Here is a 25,504-nt window from a genome sequence, read left to right on the forward strand (position 1 = left end):
GCTCTGGTTTGGAGTTATACCACTGTATTGCAAAAAAGTGTAGATGAAGTCACAGAAAATATGCTCTGATATGCTTAAAAGACAAGAATGTACTGTCAGCAAGCCTTGCAGCCTCCCCAGAGACACCAGTGGAATTCCTCAGACAGACAAGACAAGATAGATGGCCTCTCTTGGTGCTGTTTCCTCTTAATTACCCTAATTAAAACAAAATTGGTGATAAACGGAAAAAAATAGAAAGAATTTCCTCTGTAGAATTTTTCTAAATCTAAATGGGAGAGATTAAGTTAACACACTCACTATTAAAAGCATGGAGCTGAGACTTTTTCTTCCCTTTTTTCCAAAAACAAAATCCAAAAATCGAATCTCAGTTTCACGGCTGTAGCTATAGCCTTGTCTGCTGGAGTTGAGTTTTGCAATTGCACTATTTTTAGATACAGGTAACTAGTTTCTTATTGGCATTCTTATTAGTGGTATATAGAATTTGAATCTGATGGTCATAATTCTGTTAATTTTGACAAAACTGTCAAACATGGATTTATTACTCTACTAATCGGAAAGTTAGTGCTTCAACCCTTGGCCACTTCAAAGCACCCTTAGGAAAGGGTCCTAATCCTAAGTTGCTCTCTGATGCGTTCATCGGAGTGTGAATGTGTGTGAATGTTAGAAAGCATTTGACCTAAATGCTGTGGTTAATGAGACATGTTGTATAAAGTGTTATGAGTGCTCAAGTACAGTAGAACTGTGTAAAAATACTAAGAAGTGTTGAATCCTCTACTAACCCTTCAGAGCCTTAGCATCAGTATTAAATGGGCTGCAAGAGTCCTTTGGAAATGTGGGCAAAGTGCTACAGTGTTCAGACTAGTTCACCTCATAGCAGATGTCAATAGGAAGTGAGGTAATAACTTACCTCCTCTGTGATGGCTGACCCACAGGAAGTGCTTTGTCTTCATAGAAGCGCCTCATTGCAAACCTGTCCAGTGCCTGGTCAGCACTTAGAGACACAAGAACTGGGTAAGTGATGTTATCATTCACCACAGAACAATTTGAAGATTACAAAACAACAAGGAGAACAGCCTTTATTTTGGAAAACCTGCTGAGATTTAGAAATACCCCCCAGCTTTCATCATTTATGAAGCAGCTTTCATTCCCCCAGGAACCCTCCCACCTATTAACATCTGGTAGCATTAAAGAACGATGACATTTTCAGAGCGTTTCTTCTCACAGAGCCAGAAAAATGAGCTGGCCAGAGTCGAGTGTTTAGCTGTTATAATCACATCGTTGTTTAATTTTCAAGGCTGCTGAAGTCCCAGACTGCAAGGTCTAACCGTGATGGATTGTTGCTCCTGTCCTTACATAACCCTTCGATTTAAAGGATCAAAGCACGCAGATCAAACTTTTTCAGTGCTGACAGCCTAAAATCTTCACCTCTGTTTAAACTCAAACACCAATGCAATCTAATATGTAACACTACATTTTAAACTACATTTTAACACGTTTTAGGCTGTGTCTGATCATGACATGTTTGATACCTTGCAGATATGTTGCTGTAATGCATGTAAGCAGCCACCACAACACCCGTTCGACCTCGGTTCCCCTGTGAAAGAAACACAAAACAGGGCTTGTTTAAATGATATAAAGAGTCAAGATGGGTAACAAGAAAACTGATGGGACTTAGGGAAGATTCCAAAAGGATCATTGAATTAATGACCAAGAAACAGAGCAGAAACAAATCCCCCTTCGATGGTAATAAATTGGTCTTCAAGCATTTTCACGTGTAATTGAAACCCAAAAGTTGGAGCTATATATAAATAATAATGTTTAATCATTCTGCTTGGTTAAAGCAGTTGGCTCAATTCGAGCATAAACTTTGTTGCTTGTCCTGCTTTATCTGGATACCATGTGCAAATTCTCTGAAACAACAGAGGATTCATTGCATAAATGTGAGAGCTAAACAATCGGCAGCCTCCAAGGCTGAAAGATGAAGAAACTGTAGTTTCTCAACTTTCGGCTCGCTTCACAAGCAGCCAATTCCTGTACATGCCCTGTACATGCCCAGCCATAGTTAAAATGACTAGCAGAATTTAATGCTAAATTAATGCTAATTTTCCCTTTTGTAACATCTTTACTGATGGTAACCGATTTAAATTTTAATACTTTGAATGACTGGTGGCTATGAAATAGGTTGAATGCCATTCACTAGACTTGCCTATCAAAGCTGAAAAAGTAAATTGAAACTCCTAATTGTTTTTGTGATATTTTACCTTTTGGAGAAGTTTTAATACATAAGATATCCCTGTGTATCTCTAAAGTCTAAGCTTGCTAACCAAGCAAGCCAGAGTTATCCAAAGCTAGCCAAGTGTTAGCGCTCTAGCCCAATTATGCTCACTTCTGATTACCTTAACTCATTCACTGCCATTGACGTCTATAGCCGTCAATGGCAGTGAATGAGTCAATGGGTTTAACTCATTCACTGCCAATGGCTGGCAGTGAATGAGTTAAAAACAGTGACAACCAGAATACATAATAAGAACACCGGTGATACAGTAGCTCATCCGGCTCATAAGCCACTGTCTTGATAACAGTTTTGGGTGAAACCCAATTATGTGATCACGGTGTATTATTTTGATTAAATTCACATGTTCAGTGGGGACGTTTCACCACGGCATAAGGTTAACGGACCTTCAGCTAGATGAGCTTAAAACAGTAGTCCATAGCTCAATGTGTGACTTCACAGTGACTATGTTTTATGTCAAGCTATGAAACTGAATAACTACAAATTATGTTGATTTTATGAGATCAGCAATGAAAAAAATAATCACATTTCCATATTTAGAGGGAAACTTTACAATCTCTATGCCCAGCCAATAAATGTTCCAGCACATCACCGCCGCATTATAACAGATGTTTTTACACTTTGTTTTTCTGCCTTACCTTATTGTGCAGTACCACCACATTGCGTGTGTCTCCATTGAGCCACATGTCAATGGCCTTGCACATGCTGCAGATCTTATCCAGTGCTGGCGCATGGTGGTCCGGCCAGCCAAACTCAAGAACCTGAGAATGATTATCCATCAAATGAGCTTTCGCTTTCGAATTTTGTTCTTCCTAACCATGAATATACAGTATATGTCATGTTTGTACCTTATGGTTTAACTTTGTTAAGTCGCTCTGTCCTTCGCTCAGGTTGAGCACCTGAAATCAGGAAGAGAGTATATCAAAGCAACTGATGGACATGTGATGCATTTTAGAAAATCTTTGTTTTTTGTTTTCAAGGATATACTGTAACCATCTTCCAAAAAACCTGACGAACAGCAAACAAAAGTGTCAATACAGTCCTGTGCTCCAGTTTCAGCTGAGGGTATTTCTTACCAGATAGTGCTCGCCATGCTTTGACCGCAGCATCGTCGCCACCTCTTTGAGGTTGGTGTTGTAGCTTTGCTCCTCGGCCCCAGCGGGAAAAGAGACAGAGATGATTCTCTCTGTGATGTAGACCAGGTCGACCTCATAGCTCTCCTCCATGGCCTGAACCACACTCTGACTCCTGCAGAGGTAGAAGGTGCAGAAGGTCTTGAAGCTTGGCAGTGGCAGATTTTATATCACAGCACCATTTTACATTTTTGATTGGCAACAAGTTCTTTTCGAAGCAACATAAGCTGTGATTTCAAAGGGAATGGTCAACTCTATTGTATATAGATCTGATAGATCTGCACTGATCAGAGTTCAATCACAGAGTCCACAGAGTTAAGCTCAGTCTGCAATATTCATTTGCAAACCCTACTGAGTTTGTCACATGTCATATAGTGTCATACAGGCTTAGACCCCCAACCAGTAAAGGGTTTTTAAGAATGATACCAATATTTGATAATTGAGAAATCACAAACATCAGACCATTTATTTTCCATTTGAAACATACAAAACATATCCTTGTTCTCTAATATTTAATATGTGTAGTTGTCCATACTATGGCAAGAGTGAAGTTTAAGTCACTCTGTTGCTAATAGGGAAGCTGCTTGTACACAGTAGACACAGTAAATGCCAAATCCAGTGCATCGGCAAACAGCTAATATCAGCCAAGCTTTACATAGCACACTGTAGGTAATTATTTTAGTCTATCTACAGTTATAGCTGCCGGTGCAAACCGCTTTGCAACCATCTCCATCCCAGCTTCTCATTTTCATGCAGTTTCTGACTTGTTGTAAAATTACATTTTTGTTGTGTTTGGGAAAAAGACCATCTTTATTACATCTCATTATGATAAATACAAATATAAATTAATAAAATATACTGGTACGTTTCAACATAGTTACTGTATAGTTGCCAGAAATCTTTAAGAGGCAACTCAATTTAGAAGGACACATCTTGTAAAGGATGCTTTGACCTTTTAACCTTATCAGCACCAATCACAAGTTTTCCAGTTCTATTCGAGTGCAGGATTGCAGCTGCTGTGAGAACATTTCTTGAACTCTCTGATTTCTCTCTGGGATTAGCCAACAGAGTTTATCACAAACATCCACTTCATCACATGTAAACTCCTGCAGCTCACTCTTATATTTCTTGGAAAGGAAAAGATTTTCAGTCCTTCTGTGACTGTTGACATGACCTCTTCCAATATTACGCAACCTATTTCACCGGCCAAACAGCGCAGTTTTTTTGTTCTGTTTTGTTTTTGGTCAGCAGACATACGGTAAAGCCCTGCATGAGAAACAGCCATGCTTCAAGAACGACAAACAGCGGAGAATATGGAGTGAAAATTTACATTCCTACACACCCAGCACAAACAATCAGTTTCTAATCTTCATTAATAATAATCAAGGACTGTAATGACTTAAAGAGCTTATCAAAGACTAATTTGGTAATCTTAGAAGTCATGCTGTTTAGATTGTAGAAAAAAATAGATTACATTTTTTCCACTTATGGAACCCTTATTTCTCCTAATGAAAGCAGTGTGAACAACAATACAACATGGCTGTGTGATGGTGCTTTCTTACCGCGACTGCTTTTGCCTTATCTCCACACTCTTGCAGGACCTCGTAGATCCCTGGTGAGCACATACACACAGGCACACACAGGCAGATGGTGGGAGTCAGAGGAGGAAAATGATTCATAAGCAAACTCCATCTGGTAGTCATGATGATTTTATTGAATTACAGTCTGACATAAGCTATTAGGGAAAAGTCAGATCACAGACACAAAACTGAAACTGCTATGAAAAGATGGAGAGAGAAGAATCATCTGAAACAGAATGATGAAAAGTAAAAGAAGCAGCTGACAAAAGAAGGCATTCAACCAAGAAGCTTGACAAAAGAAACCGAGCAACAGAAAGAAGACAAAGAATAACGAAAAAGTATAAGAGGTGTAAAAAAACAAAACAAAAACAAGTATGAGAAACGAGGAGTGTTTTAACAGAAAACCATCCTGAACTGGGGTCTTGTCAAGACTCGAGCACACAATTAATTATCCTGTCCTTTACCCAGATATTTACAGAGGGAAGAGTGAGAACAGGTTGTTTCACTGTGACAGGGCTGCAGATGGAAAATGTTACTAAATATGCTGTACTGTCGAGGAATTGCTGCATAATAGATGCTAGAGTTGGCTCTTCCTCTTACTGCCTGTCGGCTGAGGGGATAACTCTGTGTGAGTCAGGAAGATGAAGCCATCCAAAAAGACAAAACGACTGCTGAATTAATCTCCGCGGACATCATCTGTGACATACTTTACTTTCCCCCCCCACATTGGCATAAAGAGTGAGCGCTCGGCTTCACCGCTGAAGAGGTTAAATAAGTGATGTTGGCAAGAAGTGTCTCAAGGTTAAACATGGAGCTCCCATGGCTCTTCTTACTGCTTGCGAGTGGCTTCCCATAGAAAAAGCTAATGCAACCCCCCACCCCAATGAGCCAAAATGGTCACATAATTCTAAGTGATCTGACAGGAACCAGATGCTAAACGCACCACGGACGATGGTGTTTGCAAAATGAAACAGCCTGTTCACACAAGGCTTCACAAGTGTTGCGATGTTATATGTCACATCACAGGGACAATCTGTTAGCCTGCAGCAACGTAGATACATAAATGAAAGTCAATCTGCATGTAAAGTGGGGTAAACGTCTCTGAGATTTAACGTTCACTGTTTGCCCGGTGACACCGGGTTTTGCATCTACCTCACACTTACATCTGTACCCAAGCTCTCTATTGATGTTCACTATTAAAAACACAAGCCACAGCCACTGCATGACCAATGCAATGTGTTTTGACTCAATCTTGCTTCTACTGTAAATATAAAGGAGAAGAGTGGTTCCCAACTTTTTTCTATCCAAGTGTTTCCTAAGCGCCAATAGACTGAAAAAAAAAGCTTTTCTTAAACACCTTTTATGTTTAAATGTGTTGAGTTCAGCTTTATCCATCTGTTTTATTATTCCATAACTTCCAATTTGAAACATTCATCCATGATTTTTAGACACTATTCCATTTAGCAGCTCGGCATCTGGGCAATTCTAAATGTTTATCTGTCGTATTCTTTCAGCTGTTATGGTGTGTTCCTGACTAAGTAAGAAATCATAAGTTCCAAATTGCAATTGAGTCCCTAATTGCACATTTTTTGCAGAAGACCCCCTTCACTCAGATTTCCCATTTGGACAGTCGAAGTAGACTAGCATACCTTGAGTTAGCAATCCAAGATGGTGGCGCTGACTGTAAACTGTAGTAGAACTAAACTTTTAATCTGTTCTGTATTTCTGGCTCACTAAATAAGCACAACAGTAATGAGATCTTTAAATGTGTTCTTTCAAGTGCAAAAAAACACGTATAATCACTTTTCCTGGAACTTGCAAGAACTCTTAAGAGATGTCACTCCCAAGTTCTGACCTAGTTTCGAGGCATCTGGAATGGAGTATTAATCTGTATTATTAACATGCAGTTTAATCTAGTAATAGTCTAATTTTCATATGTACTAATTTTGATTTATTGTTCTAATCTTTTAATTGCTTTTGTTTCAGGAGGAGCTTCAGTTTAATTTCAGTTATGCTAACAAATTTGTTTTTACTGTAAGTTAAGAACTTTTAAATGCGTATATGTACTTTTGTCTTGCTATACCAATTCATTCATCATGTTTGTGATGACGTGAAGTTTTTTTGTAAGACACTGACATTTGGTTACTTTGTTTTGTTTTATTTTATATACTCTGTAACCCAGTTTTTTGTTTGTTTGTTTTACTTCTGGCCTTCTGGTTTCCCACCCATGATAGGCCAATTGTTTATTCACACCTGTGTCTGTGTATATTTAGATACTTTATATATTAGATATTTATACACTGTACATTTTTTATATATTTAAAAATACATAAATAGTTAATGTATTTTGTAATTAATGTATTTTGTTTTCAATTTTCTAATGCTTAGCCATTAATTTGTTAAACGTTAACATTTCCGACAAATTCCTTTTTTAGTTCCTTTCCATTTTTTAAATACTTTTAATGGTTGAGATTGTCTTGTCATTTTACCACAGACTACTACTTATCTTATTATCACAAATAAATTATTTTCCTCTCAGTTTAAAAATATTTTAGAAAGATTTTTGAGTAATTCATTTCTATATTTACAATATACGTATCTCATAGAGAAATAGTGGGAGAAGACTGAATGCAGTACACATAGGTTAAAAGGCACTAAGAAATTTAAGTTGAGTTATTTTACAACTTTTAATCATAAATTTAAAAAAAACCTTTATTCCATGGGAGTGGCCTACCTTGCCAAATTGGAACCCAGTACTACACCTCCAGCCAGGAAGCAGGTTGGCAAAATGCATTCGAATGGTGCTGACCAAAGGCATGGCGAGGACCCACTGCTCTCTGTTTCTAAGCAACGATAAAGCTGCAAATACCAGGCTTTTTGATAAAATCGAAAGAATCCAAGAAAAATTTGGTGTTGTACATCTCATTCTTTTTTGGGATTTCAACTGATTATCCAGGTGGTCAAAGCTTAATCGTTCATTCTCTCCAACATCCTCATGGTCAAGATGTTAGAGTCCCTTCCATTTGTGCCGAGCCTGTTCAGCGATTATGTAATATATCATGATGCATCTTCCTTTTCTTCGTTCCTTCTCAGCTGTCTTCTCCCTACTTTCTCTATCTTTCTTCCTCCCTCCCACCCACTTTCTGTTCTCTGGAACTACTCCTCCCTTGGTCTTATTATCTCTCATTATATCTGACTGCCCCTCTCTCCCCTGCAGCTTTTCTTGGCTGATATCTTTCACCATCCTGTGTGCTTGTGTGGTGTCTGGGTCCTGTAAATGTTTGTTCCTAACTACCCTTAAGAATATGGTCAACAGCATGGAATAACAGGTTACATAAAGTGTGGAATAAAAATAAAATGGTAAAATGGTAAATGGCCTGTATTTGTATAGCGCTTTACTAGTCCCTAAGGACTCCAAAGCACTTTACACATCCAGTCATCCACCCATTGACACACACATTCACACACTGGTGATGGCAAGCTACATTGTAGCCACAGCTGGGGCGCACTGACAGAGGCAAGGCTGCCGGACACTGGCACCACCAGACCCTCTGACCACCACCAGTAGGCAACGGGTGAAGTGTCTTGCCCAAGGACACAACGACTGAAACTGTCCAAGCCGGGGCTCAAACCGGCAACCTTCCGATAACAAGCCGAACTCCCAACTCTTGGGCCACGATCGTCCCTTATAACATTTTCTGTCTGTTAGAATTATGTTTGATTCTTCTCTAGGTAGAGCTTACATCTGTGCATCCACTCTTCCATGCTAAATACTGATTTCAAAAATCCCCATTATACCGTTGGATGACCCTCAGTAGGCCCCACACTGACTCTGTTATAATCACAATGGTGCATTTTGAGTCAAAACCACAATGCATGTATCCTGCATGGACTAACCAAATAAATATTCCATCTGCATGTTGGTCCACACACCACAGATGCACACATACACGGAAAACCTCATAAATGATGACTCCAGGATTTAAGTACAGAGAGAAGAGGATACCATGACAACTCCTCAACATATTAACCAATAAGCATAACACTATATCTGTGAAATATATAAAAGGCAACTTGATACAATGGGATAACACTGGGAATGCTATAAAAATACATGACAACCACAACAGAGATCTTACTGGTTAAACAAAAGGCATGGTTGATACATTAGGATCACAAATTCAGCTGACGATACAACACAATTTTTATTGGAAATGTCTGGAAGGGACTGTATATGTTTAGTCCCAAATACCAGTATGCCACTGTCAAACTGTTTGTGACAACTTTTTATAGTTACAATTTAAAAAGATTAACAAGACCATAGTCAATACAATTAGTAGCCTCTGTCTTTGTATTTTTAGTGCTGGTGTTTCTCATCAGTATGCCTTATTTCCTCACAATCTCAGTTGCTTGCTTGTTTACACAAGAAGATGACATTTCTATGAAGCCGCAACACATGGCTTGTATTTAACTGAACAGGATGAATATAACTTACACTTCTAAATGCAGTTTTTTTAAAAAAATATTTTGATAGAATGATGTTAAAAATATTAAAAAGTATCGCTGATTAATAAACATTGAACAATAAGAGGAGGGCGGAGGTTTTCACATGTTTGCAGCTTGTTTTATTGTGTTTGACAAGATGTAGTGAGCTGCAATTCATAGCTGTTGGAATGGTTTCCAACACTAGCCTAATTTCACAATAAAAAGGCACTCTAAAACATCCATAAAAGCTGCTCAAAACACTGAGACATAACCAACTTCATCCTCAGGATGTGCTAAACACTAAATTTCTGCATGCAGTTAAGTACTTGTGGCTAAATACACACTTTAATTTGTTGCTAGCTAGCACAATGTGCTGTTTACTTTAGCCTTATGTTTGCTTAGATTGGTAGCTAACAACAAATGCAAAAAGCTAACTAAAGAATGCTCTTGATAAACTAAAGCTGTGTACCTCTGGATGTGTTTCAATCATACTTCCTGGACAGCAATAGGAGGACACTAACTACGTTGTATAAGCTAGCTAGCAAGATAAAATGTGTCTGGTCATTGTTTCTCATTTTTTGACGGTGTTTTTGTGCTTTTGTCTGTTTTAGTTTGTTTGTTCTTTGCATATAGCACATTAGACATAATCATCTTCCATTCTATCTCCCAAGGCACAAACTGCGGATAAATCTCTATATAAGCTGGTGTGTACATGCCGATCTGTGTTAATAATCCCACTCTGAGTCATCTCCTGCTTCTGATCTAAACATTCGGGGGACATTGGATGTAGACATGGACTCATTAAGACACACAAAAAAAGAGAGGAGGAAAAACAAGGATGTAAGAATTCTGCTTTTATCTTTTGAAATACAAAATTCCTCTGGTCTTATGAAAAAGGAGACAAAGACAAAGGAACCCTTTTAGTCAAAAAGATTAATTGCGACCTTTGGATTGGTTTGCATTAAATAACAGTTTTCGTTTTACATTGGTAGTGTTCTTCTCTGTTCTTTCTTTGTTTTGTTTTTTTTAGCTCTTCCGTTCTTGGGGCCCCGCCACCTATGCCTACACTCTCCACTGTTAGCAATGTCAGACAGAACAAGCATGCCTAGTCTCTAGCCAGGACTTGGCATTGATTTCTGGCACAAATAAGAGAAAATTTGCAGTGGACTGGCAGAAACATATGTCTCTACAGCTTACTATTTTTTTTTTAATTTCAGGTATGTACCACATATTCATTTACAGTGGCACAGAACAGACACCTCAGCTAACCTGAACATCTGAACATATGCAGTCTGAAATTATCCATTGGAAAAATATGCTCCAGTCTTTAAGGGTCTATAAACTGAGTTCTAAATGTAGTGGATGGTGCAGTTTGTACCTTTTGCAGTTTGTAAGATTTAAAGTGAACCATGTTTGAGATCAAGGCTTAACAGAATTATTCCCTGATTAAATTATTGATTCAAAGCTAATAAATATACAACTAGATGGAGACTCTCCTTAGTTGGTTTAATTTAGTAATAAGTAATTTTACATGAATTAATGCAAATATCAGAGCTCATGTGTGCAGTTTGCACTGTATATTGTCTGTAGTTAGCATTTGTTTCTACAGTAGGTTGCTGCACATGTTTCTCTATTTCAAAACATACTATTCAAAGCACAGCATATTTCAGTGCCTGCTGAGTCATTGTTATTACATTTATTGCTTCTTAATAATTGGATTTTTTGAGAAACTGTATGTGGACGCCTCAAATTAAAACCTTAGCCATTGGCATTAATCGGCTCCTCCGCTATTCTGTGAAGGTTTTCCATAATTATATGAAACCTGGTTGGACTGCTCCCTTTCAGCCACAATAGCTGAGGCTGGCTTGTGATAATTGACAGTAATGTTTGGCTTATGTTTGTGTTATATAGGGTTGTGAAAGTGATTCAAGTACTTCAACACTGAATTGGGGAAACCATTTCTCTACAGACCTCAGTTCCATGCATGTGGTGCAACATATATGGAACTGTGCTATTTCTGTAATTGCAGGAACTGAGGGGTCTTGCACGAACCTTGAGAAAAAAAAGTACATAGCTGTATCTATCCAGGTGTCTGTGTATGTTTTGCTTCATACAGTAATGTACTTGAGGATTGTTATTCCAGCGTCTTGTTGCAATAACAATAGCAGCTTTTATGAATGAACATCTTTTAAAGCATGTCTTCTTGGCATTACACTTACGCAGAAGAAGTGTTACTTACCGGTGTATCTACATGCTTTAATGGCAGCTGAGGAGTGGGAGGCTGGAGAGAAAAGTGAGACAGTCAGCGGGTTAATCATTGTTTCTTTCACACAAAGGAAGAAACAACATGGTGAGAAAAAAAGATGAGAAGGAGATGTGAGAACCAGGTTTCCTTGCTGGATGTCCCGCTCTCACTTATTGCCTGGGTGACAGTCACCTACCATACTCACTCAGTGTGTGTAGGTTTCAGTCGTAACATGTTCCAATGTAATGCAACATTACATTTGCCTGTAATACAGTAATGTAATGCATTACTGTATTAAATTCGATTCAGCTGAGTGTATGCAGACTCCAGCCCAGCAGTCAGAGCCTGATCTTCAACAGGTAACAAAGGCAGGCAGGCTTGTAGCCTTTATTGCTATCTGTTCATGTTTATTCACAGCCTTTTATTGATGTTTTTGTGTGTCATCATTAAGACAGATCATGTTACAGAGTACCATAAGCGTAACATAAAGTGTAGCTAAACAAATTGCTAATTAACGTTCTCTTATACTTTTAAGAACCAAGAAGTAACAAGCAATGTTTACATTTTACATTAATATATTAATTTTTTGAACAATGACCCCAACTAGCAGATGCTATATGATTATTTGGCTTTAAGGTATGTTTTACCCTTCAAGAAAGCAAAAAGATAGGCAACAAATGTAAAGTAAATTGCAGCCGCTGTTGAAAGCACAAAGAGTAACTATTCCTTCTTTTGTTTTTAATTTTTTGTGAAAATACAAAAACCATAACATTTCTATTTCTCTATATAATCAGCCAACATTTTCCTATCAAAGATATAGTCATATTAGCATAAATATTGCCAAAATATTTTCTGTTGTATGGAGCATAATGCATAACAAATATGTTTTTGGTGATTGAGCAATAGCATCATCCTATAGTTTATTAAGCAAAGCGCAGTAAGTCCTTTGATTACAGAACTCTCAGGAGAGTCTGTAGCACACAAAGCAGAGTAGCATCACAACTTAGCATTTGGTGGAGTGGAGATAATCTGCATCTTCACGGTAAGTTGCCAACTACATATTAAGTTAGAACACTGTTGGAAAGTCCATAAACAATGAATACTTAATTTTCTCTGTTCAGTATAGCAATAGCATAGTATTAGCATCAGTATTAGCTCCGAAAAATCTACTATCAGTCACGTTTTTTTTAAAAATGTTGTTTTGAGGTTACTTCAGATTTTGATGCCAGTTCAAATGTCCTTATTTTAGGGTATTTGGGTGTTTAGGGTTGACCAAACTAACAACTGAGACAAACTAAATACAGATGTATGTTTGGATCCAGTTTTCCTTGTCATACTTTTCAATTAAATCCTATTGCATGAAGTCTCTGCTGACTAATTTCATGACATTTTGTGAGTTTTTACAGTATTTGCATTCAAAGGTATATAAAGAGTTAAAATTTCAAATCAGTTTCTTAAATTGTGCATGTCTGTCCCTGAACAAGGCAGAGATGGAGAAAGAAGGAAAGAAAAAGAAAGTATGTAATTAGAGGCACAGAGATACAGAGCTTGATCCATGTTTTAAGGAAAATCTCTTAACTGAGTTAAGTACAGGGTCTTAGGTTGCAGTGAGCTTTGTAAACAAATCCGAAGGACTGTTTAACAAGCTGCAGCAGTGATTTTAAAAGACCAAAGCCCAAAGTAAATAAGTGAAAAGTAGTTATTGTAGCCTGGAATCTTCCAAATTTGGTCAAACTATTGGTGGTTTAATCATAAAAATATAAAACAGGACCAACTGATCCCTCTCATATTTGAGTTCATTAAATACTCACTACAAATAAGGGAAATGATCAAATTGGTATTTCTCCTGGTTTTCTAATCATGACCTAACATTTGCTGAGCAAGCATTCTTTGTGGAAATGAATGAAAACTCCAATTTCAAGCTCATTAAAATGAAAATGGCTCAAGTCTCGTTGTCGCAGTGCATAAATCCCATTTTATCCTCTAAAACAGAAAGCTTTAACGGAAAAGGGAATAATGATTTTCACTGAGGCTCTCTATCGTTCCTCTTCTGCTCAGTGTGGCAGCATCCGCATAGCTCATACCAAATTACTGAAAGCACCACAGGATGTGTGGATGCTTTTTAAAAGTCTGTGTGTAAAAGCCACCCCCTTTACTGCAATCCTTATACTTTCTTTTTGTATTAAGCAAGATGATTGACGTAAAGCTGGATAAGGGGATAGTGAGAGAATATGTCTGTGATGGTTCTCAGTCAGATCCCTGGCTACCAAGACTAGCAATCAGGACATGGAATGTCACCTCTCTGGTGGGGAAGGAGCCTGAGTCAACAGCATTTCGAGGGAGACAGGGGACATTGAGTCCGAATGGACCATGTTCAGCATCTCCATTGCTGAAGCTGCTGCACAGAGCTGCGGCCACAAGGTAGTTGGTGCCTGCCGTGGTGGTAATCCCGGAACCAAATGGTGGACACCAGAGGTGAGGGGAGCCACCAAGCTGAAGAAGGAGTTCTACCGGGCTTGGTTAGCCTGTGGGGACTTCGGAAGCAGCTGATAGGTACCGACAGGCCAATCGGAATGCGGCGCGAGCGGTGGCGGAAGCAAAAACTCAGGTGTGGGAGGACTGCCTCGAAGAGATTCTGGCAAACCGTCAGGCAACTCAGGAGAGGAAAGCGGTGCTCTACCTGCACTGTGTATAGTGCGGGTGGAGTGCTGATGACTTTGACTGAGAAAATTGCTGGGCAGTGGAAGGAATACTTCAAGGACCTCCTTAATCCCCTGGCATATCTTCCGTGGAGGAAGCAGAGTTTGGCGACAAAGGGGATGACCGCCAACCTCTGAGGGTGAGGTCACTGAGGCAGTTAAACAACTCCTTGGTGGCAGAGCCCCTGGGGTGGATGAGGTCAGCCCAGAGTTACTGAAGGCTCTGGATGTTGTAGGGCTGTCCTGGTTTACATGCTTCTACAATGTTGCGTGAAGATCAGGGGCAATACCCCTGGATTGGCAGACCCGGGTGGTGGTTCCCATCTTTAAGAAAGGGGACCAGAGGGTGTGTTCCAACTACAGAGGAATCACGCTCATCAGCCTCCCTGGGAAAGTCTATGCCAGGTTGCTGCTAGTCAAACCTCGGATACAGGAGAAACAATGCGGTTTTCGTCCTGGTCGTGGAACACTGGATCAGCTCTTCATCCTCTCAAGGATACTTTGTCTGCATAGCCGGCAATAAGTCGGACTCGTTCGTGGTGGGTGATGGGCTTTGCCAGGGCTGCCATTTGTCACCGATTCTGTTCATAATTTTTATGGACAGAATTTCTAGGTGTAGCCAAGTGGCGGAAGGCTTTCACTTGGGTGGTCTCAGGATCTCATCTCTTCTCTTTGCAGATGATGTGGTTCTGTTGGCTTCATGCTGTGATGGCCTCCAGCTCGCCTTGGAACGGTTCGCAGCCGAGTGTGAAGCGGTGAGAATGAGAATCAGCACCTACAAATCTGAGGCCATGGTCCTCAGCCGGAAAAGGGTGGAGTGCCCACTCCACTGGAGGAGTTTAAGTATCTCAGGTTCTTGTTCATGAGTGATGGGAGAAGGGAGCGGGAGATCAACAAATGGATAGGTGCAGCGGCCGCAGTGATGTGGATGCTGTACCGGTCTGTTGTGGTGAAGAGAGAGCTGAGTGTAAAAGCGAAGCTCTCTGTTTACCGGTTGATAAACAGTACCTACCCTACCCTCACCTATGGTCACGAGCTCTGAGCAGTGACCGAAGGAACGAGATTGTGGATACAAGCGGCAGAAATGGGCTTCATCCGAGGGGTGGCTGGCCTCTCCCTTAGAGATAGGGTGAGAAGTTCGGCCACTCAGAGTAGTGCCGCTGCTCCTCCACATTGAAAGGAGCCAGTTAAGGTGGTTCGAGCATCTGACAAGGATGCCTCCTGGGCGCCTGCTGGGAGAGGTGTTCTGGGCATGTCCCACCAGGAGGAGGACACGCTGGAGAGATTATATCTCTAGACTACAACAGCTGCCCCCGCAACCTGGCCCCGGATAAGCGGAAGAAAATGAATGGTTGGATGGATGGATGGAGGTTCTCAGTCATTCAGGTCATCACAGTCTAAGGAGCTTGGAAAGAAAAGCGTCTGGACTTCTTTAAAGTTCATAGTGAGAGAACAGGAGTGACAGCCTAGAAAATTTCTTAAAAAGGACCCTGTGACACAACCACACTATGACGGAGCCCCGGTTTCATTTCCTTCTTGTTCATGTTTAAACATGCGGGCGGACATATGTGCCAATGATTTTGCAGACTCCCACTCATTCACAGGTAGCGATAAGTTATCAGTAAACTGACACCTTGTCATGAGAGGCAGTGAAGAAGAAAACCACTAACATGAGATAAACATTTTGGGCAGCTTTGCAATTAACTTGAAAAGAATGCATCAAGCACATTTCGTCTTGGACTTAAATGTTTTATTGTCAGTGTTACAAGTATATGTTTTGTGTTATGAGGTAACAAACTTGTTATAATATTTATCTTTTAGAAAAGTCATTGAGACAGCTAAACACCCTGCAAAAACTGGCCAGGAAACACCAATCACAGCACATACATTGCTTAACAAATTTGTCAGATGACCATTAAATCTAAGGTTTATGGCACATCTGCCCTAAATTAACAACACTGGATATTACCAAATTAACCTTTTATGTTTCTGTAATTTTTAATCCACCAGTATGTTCAAGATCTTTAATTAAACTGATTTTGAATACAAAATATAGTATTATATATTTTAAAATATAGTATTACAAGCTTTAGCTTGTTATTGTTATTTCTCACGTTCTACTCTAACTTTTTTTTTTTCAAACCATGCATTTTTCTGGTCAATCTGTCTGCAAAGAAACCCCTACAGTAGACACTGCATGCATTGCCTGTCGTGTCTTGTCATTGCCTGTGGACAGTGTGTGAGTTTCATGCCTGAACTCTGACAACTTATCACTGCTTGCTACAGTGGAATACCAGGTCATCTTCATGTTCATGGCAGAACAAAACAATCAGGACACCAAGAAATGTCCCAGTGCTCCTGGCAGACATATTGGCTGAATAGTTCTTTGTGCTTGCATATTAATTTTCTACCTTTGGCTAGGTTTGATCTGCCAGTCACATGGTGATTGTGACCAACTGCTATTATCGCCTCTACAGGACACAGTTTGAGTTGGTTTGCCTTGTACAAACAGCATTTATGAGATGAGAGGAAGCTTTTATAGTTGACATCCAGCAACGGCCTCACAGAGCTGTGTGTGGCTCTGACACAATTCTAGGAAGGGCCATCAAATTTATGAAAAGGATTTTAGAGGTCAACAGGAGTTTTAAATGTTTCCTTAATGGTCTTGTTTGACACACACACACACACACACAGATTGCTGAAACACATGCATGCACATGTCATACTCACCGGCTCATAGCTGGTATTTGTTTGACATGATGTGGTGACCTGTAAGAGAAAGAGAGAAACCAGCTGAAGTCATGTCTGACTTTTAAGGAGAGTGCGTAAAAAATAGGTAAGTAAAGGAGGGTAGAAGCAGAAAAATGACTCAGCTAGTGTCCTCAGTTCTCTGAAGTGCTTTAAATTGTGTTTTAAAAACACTACTGTAAGAATTGCATTTATTTTTGTAGAGACAGCGGGGGAGAGACATCTCTGAATATTTCCTCTTGAATGCCTGAGTGTTTCCCAACAGAACAGAAATAACCACTGCCTATAAAAAAGAAAGCACCCTTGACTGTTCCTCTGTGTGGGAAATATCTATTCCAAGCAAAAATCACATTTCACAGTCAACTCACACTGAGAGAATGCTTCCAGAGAACACCACAAAACTAATGAACACTGCATTACACTCAGTTCCCACATGGATAAACACATTACATTATAGTATGACTATCATTTATTTTGCATGCCGCTTTTCTTGGTCAGTCTGTATACGAGAATCCAGGCGAAAACACGGTACAAAGTGGTTTCGCTTGTGTTAAATAACAACTCAGATATCATGGCAGAAATCCAGGTTACACACTACCACCATCACTAGCCTAAGTGAGCTTATATGCACTACATGAAACAGAATTGTACACAAGTATCTGACTGACAAACAGTTTTGCCTTTCAAAACAAAAGACAGTGTATAATATTCGGCATGCTACAGTCATGTGCAAAACTCTTGAGCCACCCCTTGTTTCCTTCTTTTGATTCCAGTGAGCCTGACATTCTTGTAATTTTCTAAAGCAGTCTTAACAGCCACATAACAGAAAAGTTAGCAAAGAACCATTTAGGCACTTTGCTATGAGCACCCTTTCCCAAAACACATCATTTGTTCACATTTCTTTTGTTGAATCTGTGAAAGATGCCAAAGATCCCATATTCTGACATGAATAAAATAAAATAGCATTTTTTTTCAACAAGGTGATTCCCAAGGAGCTATTAGATGAAAAACATCGTTTGTAGTATCTCCTTAAAAAGAAAAAAGTGAAAAAACAGTTTCTAAAAAAACTTTTCCAGAAACTAGAAACATCTAGGACAAAAGAAGAAGGCTTAAAAACAATTTTTTTGAAGCGCTTTTAGGCAATAGTTCTTTCTGAAGCTTTATCAGACATTGGCTGCTTTTTTGACTAATTTTCAGTCACCATCTTTGTATCTGACCATTTTCAGATGAATGTTTTTTGTTTGTTAAGACACGTAATACTGATATTTTAACCACTGAAATATAAAAAAGGCTCCTAAATCAAGGGATGAACCAGTGTTATGTCAGAAACTTGGCATTTTGTATTCGGGATAGCCTTAACAAATTTGAGGAAGAAAACCAAAAAAGAAGCATCAGGCCCAAACAGATATCTACAGCAGATGAACAGTATCCGAAAGTTTTGTCTTTAAGAGACAGGAAAACTACAGCAAAGACCTAACACGGGACCTGAAAGATGCATCTGGACCTTCAGCTTACTGAAGCCTCATCAGAAATGGTCTCAGTGGAAGGGTGGCTGTCAAGAAGCAGTACTTAATGAAGGGGAGAAAAAAGGGGAGAAAAACCTCAGGAAGGAAAATAACACAAGAACCTGGACTGAAAATCAGTGACAACAGGTCTGATGTAGAGATGAAACCACATTTAGTGTTGGAGATCTTGTAAAAATTAATGAATTATGAATACAGAAAAGTGCCATCAGATTTTGCTCCACCATGCAAAACCATCTGGAAAACATCTGATTGGCAACAGCTTCATTTTTTTAAGACGATGATCCCAAACACACTGCCAATACAGTCAAAGCATACCACAGTGGAGCAGTATCAGCCATGGATCGGCCTCCCCAGAGCCCGGACCTCAACATTATTGTGTCATGGTCCCTGTGTCTGCCCGGCTGGCCCCGCGAGGCTACATTTGTTATGGTGGTTTTCTCTCCCCCTTGTCGCTCTGCCTGGGCGGTCTCACTGTCGGGTCCTGCCTTTGGCCCATGCACCTGGCTCTAATTGCACAGCTGATTACTCCATGGCTATTTAAGGCTGGGGCTCAGATCCTGTCATCGCTGGATGATTGCATGAGACACGTTAGTGTTAGTTCCTAGCTTTCGTGATACTTCGTGAGTGAGTGAGTTTGGCTTTTGAGATTTTTCTCTCTCTGTGTGAACAGTCTCCCCAGACCTGCTGCTCTCTTTCCTGCATTGGATTACGAGCATGTTGGTGTGTGGATTCGTGTGGTGGAGAAGAAAGAAGATCTTTGAATGCCCTTCAAGAAGCCTGGAGAACTATTCCTGAAGGTGACTTAAAGACGTGACAAGAAAGCATCCTAAGAGAGTTCACACTGTGCTAAAGAATAAAGGTGGTCACACCAAATACTGACCACACATATGTGCCATTTTCCCTAATATTAAAGAAATTAGAGGTGGCTCAAGACTTTTTGCATAAATGACAATTAAACACTTTTTATTTAGCCATTTCTGCTTAATAATCCTTATATTAATATGTAACTTTAGTATAGCTTCCGTCTGAAACAAGCCATTATAGGTCCTGCCCCTGTCTTCTAATTGCCCCTCTTAAAAAAAAGGTTCTGATTGGCTGATTGGTAAGGCATTACTAACATAATCAAAGCACCAGAACTACTGCATGAGACCTGACCTGAGCTGGTACTGCTGGAGATTTTCTTTTCATGATCCACTCCCTTTTTTGCCCTCATAGCGTAAAATTCTTGTACCATCCAAATACTTCTCTTCACGGGCAGCTGGAGGTTTCCGCTCCTTTTTGTCTCAGCATCATTCCCCACTTTATGCTCAACATCATGTTTTCCTTTCAGTAAACAACAGCAGGATTTACAACAAATGTGTCTACACCAGTACTAAAAAATGCAGAGCCAAGGGACAGTACCTGTTGCCAGACCTCCCAAGCAACAGTATCACTTGTAGCCTAATTATACTATCCCCTCAAAATTAGAGCCGTATTGCTTTCCTGATGTTGCAGTGTCACATGGAGCATCTTTAAATAGCAGTCAGGGCATCCCAGGCTAAACTGGGTTTCAAAACATTTTGTCCATAGTATTCATGGCAGGCAAGTATGTCCCCTAATAGTCTGTGTTACCCTCTGCACCACAAATCACTGATTACGATGCATAAACAGGCACCTCTCCAGCGAGCTGTATGACGTCCATCTGATTGTATTTACTTTAGTGTGTACAGATACATGCATGGTTAATTAAGTGCGTGCAGCAGCCACTATGCCAGTGCGCTGTGAGCTGACGGATGTTTACGAGGGCTTAGATGAGAGCGCGCTATCAGCATACAGCAGACGGGGGCAGGAAGGAAACGGCCATAATTAGTTTGCTCTGGGAAAACAAAGGACTCATTGACTTTGTAATGCTATCATCAAGCATATCAGAATACAGTAGCGGGATAACATCGCAGCAGAAAAGATCCCACCCAAAGCATGCTAATGTGCAATGTGAAGGCATCAATCCACCAGTCAGTGCTACCAAAAAAAGCATGAAGCAGGTCATCTATAGACGAAGCTGACCATACCACATTGTAGAGACACTGTTACCAGCCTTTTATTATACTAACTGCCAGGTTGTCTTACATACGGTAAGACTTTTCATATCAGGAAAGCCACACGGTTAAAATCAGCCCACACTCTGGGCTGATCAGCTGATCTAAATGATAGCCCACATTAGCCTCTTCTTGTCAAATCTCACAAATCATTTGTGAACTGCTGACAACACCCTGCTTTGAAGACCGCCTTCCTTCGTTCATGTTTTGTCTGGCTTAATCGCTTTCATGTTGTCAATGACGCCTGCTCTGAACTGTTTTGCTGCTTCGCCACCTGCCCCAGGCTTTCAGTGTGGAGAGTTGAAAAGGGCCAAGAGGTCCTAGTCACAGAGCTTGCTTATTAGGTTTACGAGGCAATTACTTTTTCACACAGGGCTAGGAAGGTTTGGATAGTGTTTTTTCCTTGATAACGGAATTCAATATTTAAAAGCAACATTCTGTATTCACTCAGGTTATCTTTGTCTGATATTGAAGTTTTTTTAGTAATCTAAGACATGCAAATGTGACAAATATGCAAAAAATTTATAAAAATCAGAAATGGGGAAAATACTTTTTCACAGCACTGTAAATAGGTAAGGCTGCAGATGTTATTTTGGCTGTTGTGGTCCTGATTGAAGGCTTAAAATCTCTTTAAAAGACAAATTGTGTATTTTTCAGACGGTTTCTATTTGCCTCAAACCACCAAGATGATGGCTATCTGGTACTACCGAATCCAAGTTTAGCCCTACCATATCATGGTTAACTATGTTTACATTGATTTTGCATGTGTATTGTGTAAATCAAAACTAAAGTTATTTTAAAGGCATAAATTTGTATCTTTTCTAAAATGTCAGTAAGCATTTTACTGACATTGGTGTAGTCATCAGTAGGGATGGGTACCGGTGTCCGGTGCCATGATGGCACCGGTTCTGACATAAACGGTAGTAACCAGACCGAAAAGCAGCGCACATTTCGGTGCTTTATTTCGGTGCTTTTTTTCCCTGAGCTGTGATACACTTCTAGCCAATCATTTTACGTTTCCGAGGACAGTAGGCGGGGCCAGGTACGTACGTTCTTTTATGCAGAGCTACAGATTAAAAATGCCCAAGGCGAAGCGGTCAAAAGTCTGGCTGTACTTCACAGCAAAATATGCAAAATCAGCAGCCTGCAACAAGTGCTTTAAGCTGATACTGTGATACTGTCAAAGGAAGTAACACCTCGAATCCGATGAAACACCTGGCGACGCATAGCGTTTTTTTTTTAAAAGCCGAGAAATGCGCCGTATTTGATGGCAGCAGCAGCCGTTCTTCTCTGCGTGAGTAGCTTAATGTTGTTCGTGTGTAATTTACGTTGAGTAGGCTAACCACGTTATTACATTAATGCATGTAAGGTGAACTAGCAAACACCATCATAGCTACATGCGGCTGTCTTCTTGTTTGATGGCAGATACTCCCTTCACCCTGGCCAAAAAGGCTAAAATGACCAAAGAAAAAGAGGGAAACAGCTAAACATGAGAGGTTTTTGGACAAAGTTTGTATTTTTTCCATTGTTTAAGCACTGCTTCCAGCTAAGAGTGATACCATATATGCCCCATAGCTGCAGAAAAGGCTAACATTGTTATCTTTTTACAAAAAACAGCTGAACATGAGAGGTTTTTGGACCAATTTTGTGTTCTCTATTCTTTAAGCACCGGTTTGAGCACCGTTTGAGCACCGGCACCGTTTCAAAAGTACCGATTTGGCACCGGTATCGGATAAAACCTAAACGATACCCATCCCTAGTCATCAGCCTGTATATAGGCCTTTAGTGATTCTTACGCCTACACAGTTTTTTGAGCATCATTGCAGCAGTTTTATTATCTCTGTTATACACAGGGTAGATTCAAGGTGAAAAAGCAGCTTGCATGTAACTCTAGTGGACTTCAACAAAATGAGGAATCAACACCTATCCCAATTCTATTAGATGCTAACAGAACTCCCCGGCAGTTGACCTATTTATGCTTTGTACCGGACATCTAATATCAGAAGACGATGTTGTTATTGATTAATTGGTGCTGGTGATGCTACACGTCACTGAGCCCAAGAATGTCTGCCTTTATGTGCAGCTCACAGGTTCTGTCCTGGTGATGACTCCTTCCAGCACTGATCTAAAGCTTAGAAGGATTTGGACTTTGAGTCAAACGCTTACATCCAGACACCAAACTGTCGGAAATCACATGTGTACAGGAGGTACTACACTGCTGGCAGAGAAGAAATTACAAGCAAAACCTTCATAGCTGCTCATCTCAAATTCCTTCAAATACTGCGGCCCCGTGAGACTGAAAATCCTCAGTAGATCACCATGTGAGAAAGTGAAAGAATAGCTACCTCGTCCATATATGGCAGCTGCAGCTGGAAGGTCTCACGTGGTTTTTACCAGCTCAGACGGGTAAAGCACAGGAATCTCAGAAAGGCCCCACCACACGCGCAGCATCCAGCCAGACTAACACCTGAGGTTCATCCATCAGTGATTGTTTGTGCAGCTCCATCTCAAAATCTGTGAAATTATCCAGCTCATTTAGCTGTTTTTGTAATGCCTGAGAAATGAAACCCGTTTATCTGATCATTTCTCTTTATCGATGCATCTTCTGCAGCGGATCACTTACACTAAAAAATTCCTTGCAACTGGACGATTTCAAGGGATTCATGCTATGCTGTAGTTGTTATCATATTTTCACCCCACCCAGAATTTACATGATCTTAAAAAGACCGTAACTCATTGTCCATTGTTGTACTCATGACCAAGCAAAGAGCATTCGTTGGCCTTTGCACAAGTTTCTTCAGTTCGACTGGGTAGTTACAAAGCACCAGACCACAAAGAACTCTCCAACAGCAAGACAGGGTCAAAGTGGGTTTACAGGGAGCTTATAATCACGTCAAGTCACGAGGGGTGTCTGGGAAGCTACTGAGCTAGAACAAGGAGTCAACTGAGCCACTGGGGTCCCTCTGCAATCCCACCCCAGCTAAGAGGTCTTATTGAGGAGTGAACAGAGGTTAAGGTGGGCTGTTGAATTACAAAAATCAAGCATCTCAGATGAGACTTGACACCTTCATGGTGCTGCCATTCTCTTTCGAGATCTCCTTTTGCCTCATATCAATAGAGTGGCAAATGCTGTAATGATTTCAGAAAAGTGTTGCTCAAGGAGGATTTATATGGGAATGGAGAACCTGGAATATCAAAGAAAGACTCTCAAACCCAATCCACCGAGCTGAATCGTTGTATAATGAGTAAACACGTAGCACTCAGAGCAGGAAAGTGATGAGCTGTTTTTCAATCGGTTTGACAAACATCAAACAGGCTGGAACAAGCATCCTCTGATAAGAGGAAGAGGAAGAGAGGAAGAATAAGGGCAGGATCATACTTGCTCACAGATGTGCCCACAGACAGCTGCAGCTAAGTAGTTCTTATTACACCACTTTTATATTTTCCACATCCATCATAACTCATTAAACATTAGGAACTTTAGATATCCAAGTGCCATCCATTTTGTTGTGACCATGTGGATGTGCCTTTGCAGACTGCTGTAGGATAAATACTGCACATTATGGATGTGTACAAGTAATCAGGCACATGACTAAATGTTGCTGCTCTTGCTACTCAGCACCAGAAAATAGCAGTGAGTTAAATTACTTATTCGTGTTCTCTTAATGTACTGATAGTTAACTTTTGGATCTAAAAAGTTAATTTGTCAAGTATTTCTAGTTGAGCCTGCAGCCCTATCAGTTGGTGCATCTCTTCTTTTTCTCCATTGTAACGCAACAAATGACAGCAGCAGAAACCAGTGCAGTTCTTCAGTACTACAGAAAAATCATGGTTGTACGTAAGCTCACTGTCATGGTTGTACTTGGTCTCAACCTAAAATATACAAGCAGATATTTCTGTCTTTGCGACTTAAAATAACTACATGGTGGAACGCAAGGAAAGAATGCTAGCTGCTAGCACTGCTAACATTAGCCACCACAAACCAATCTGTGTGCAATGACATACACAGTGCAGCATTTAAAATATGTTTTGCTTATAAAAGACAGTGATTTAAAAGATTTAAAATCATTCTTAATTACACACAGTGCAATAGATTAGGTTAAACAATGTCTGTAAAATGACTCTGTTTCCAGTATGTAGTGTTTCTTATTTTGACTCTTAAACTTGACTCTTCAGCCTTTTTATTTTCCTACCATTTCACCAACTAGGATCTTTTCCACTGCAAATGCATCCTCCAAATAGACTCCAGGTCTAAATAGTCTAAGGTAAGGTTTCTTAGCTCTGGGCAGGGATAGCTCAGTAGGTAGAGTGGTGGCCCCATGATCGGAAGGTCGGGGGTTCGACTCCACTGAACGGCTACCCTGAGGTACCCCTGAGCAAGGTACCGTCCCTACACACTGCTCCCCGGGTGCTGCACTGGCGGCTGCCCACTGCTTCACTGGGTGAATGGGTTAAATGCAGAGGAACTATTTCCCTATGGGGACTAACACGCACACTTTACACTTTATCACTGGACAAATAGTCAACACAGAAACAACTAATGGGAAGCTGCACAGGTGTCTAACATGATTGCAGTATAACACTGGCCAGTAATTTACTCAGCACCTTTTGCATCGTTTGTTTCACCTTTTTCATTTTTCATTACTCTTACTTTTTGACTCTCTTAACTTGGAGCTGCTGTGTTTTGTCTTTCTTTTTTTTTTTTTTTTTGCCCTTTTGC

The 25,504-nt window shown here is 40.2% G+C and overlaps 1 protein-coding gene across 1 annotated transcript in view; it reads right to left on the minus strand.

Annotated features, from left to right (window-relative positions):
* Positions 1–25,504, minus strand: part of tns1a (tensin 1a) — a gene marked incomplete at its 3' end in the record, with an annotated part of 120,580 nt that overhangs the window by 39,439 nt on the left and 55,637 nt on the right. Inside the window, exons 4-11 of the mRNA XM_082525346.1 lie at positions 17,166–17,204; positions 11,731–11,772; positions 4,989–5,038; positions 3,370–3,541; positions 3,142–3,192; positions 2,932–3,054; positions 1,530–1,594; positions 908–991 (exon numbers count right to left, since the gene is read on the minus strand). Of these exons, the coding sequence (XP_082381472.1) occupies positions 908–991; positions 1,530–1,594; positions 2,932–3,054; positions 3,142–3,192; positions 3,370–3,541; positions 4,989–5,038; positions 11,731–11,772; positions 17,166–17,204 (626 nt within the window). The remainder of the gene's footprint in view (positions 1–907; positions 992–1,529; positions 1,595–2,931; positions 3,055–3,141; positions 3,193–3,369; positions 3,542–4,988; positions 5,039–11,730; positions 11,773–17,165; positions 17,205–25,504) is intronic.

Source organism: Aulonocara stuartgranti (genome assembly GCF_965226115.1).
Source record: "Aulonocara stuartgranti genome assembly, chromosome: 23".
Lineage (NCBI taxonomy): Eukaryota > Metazoa > Chordata > Actinopteri > Cichliformes > Cichlidae > Aulonocara > Aulonocara stuartgranti.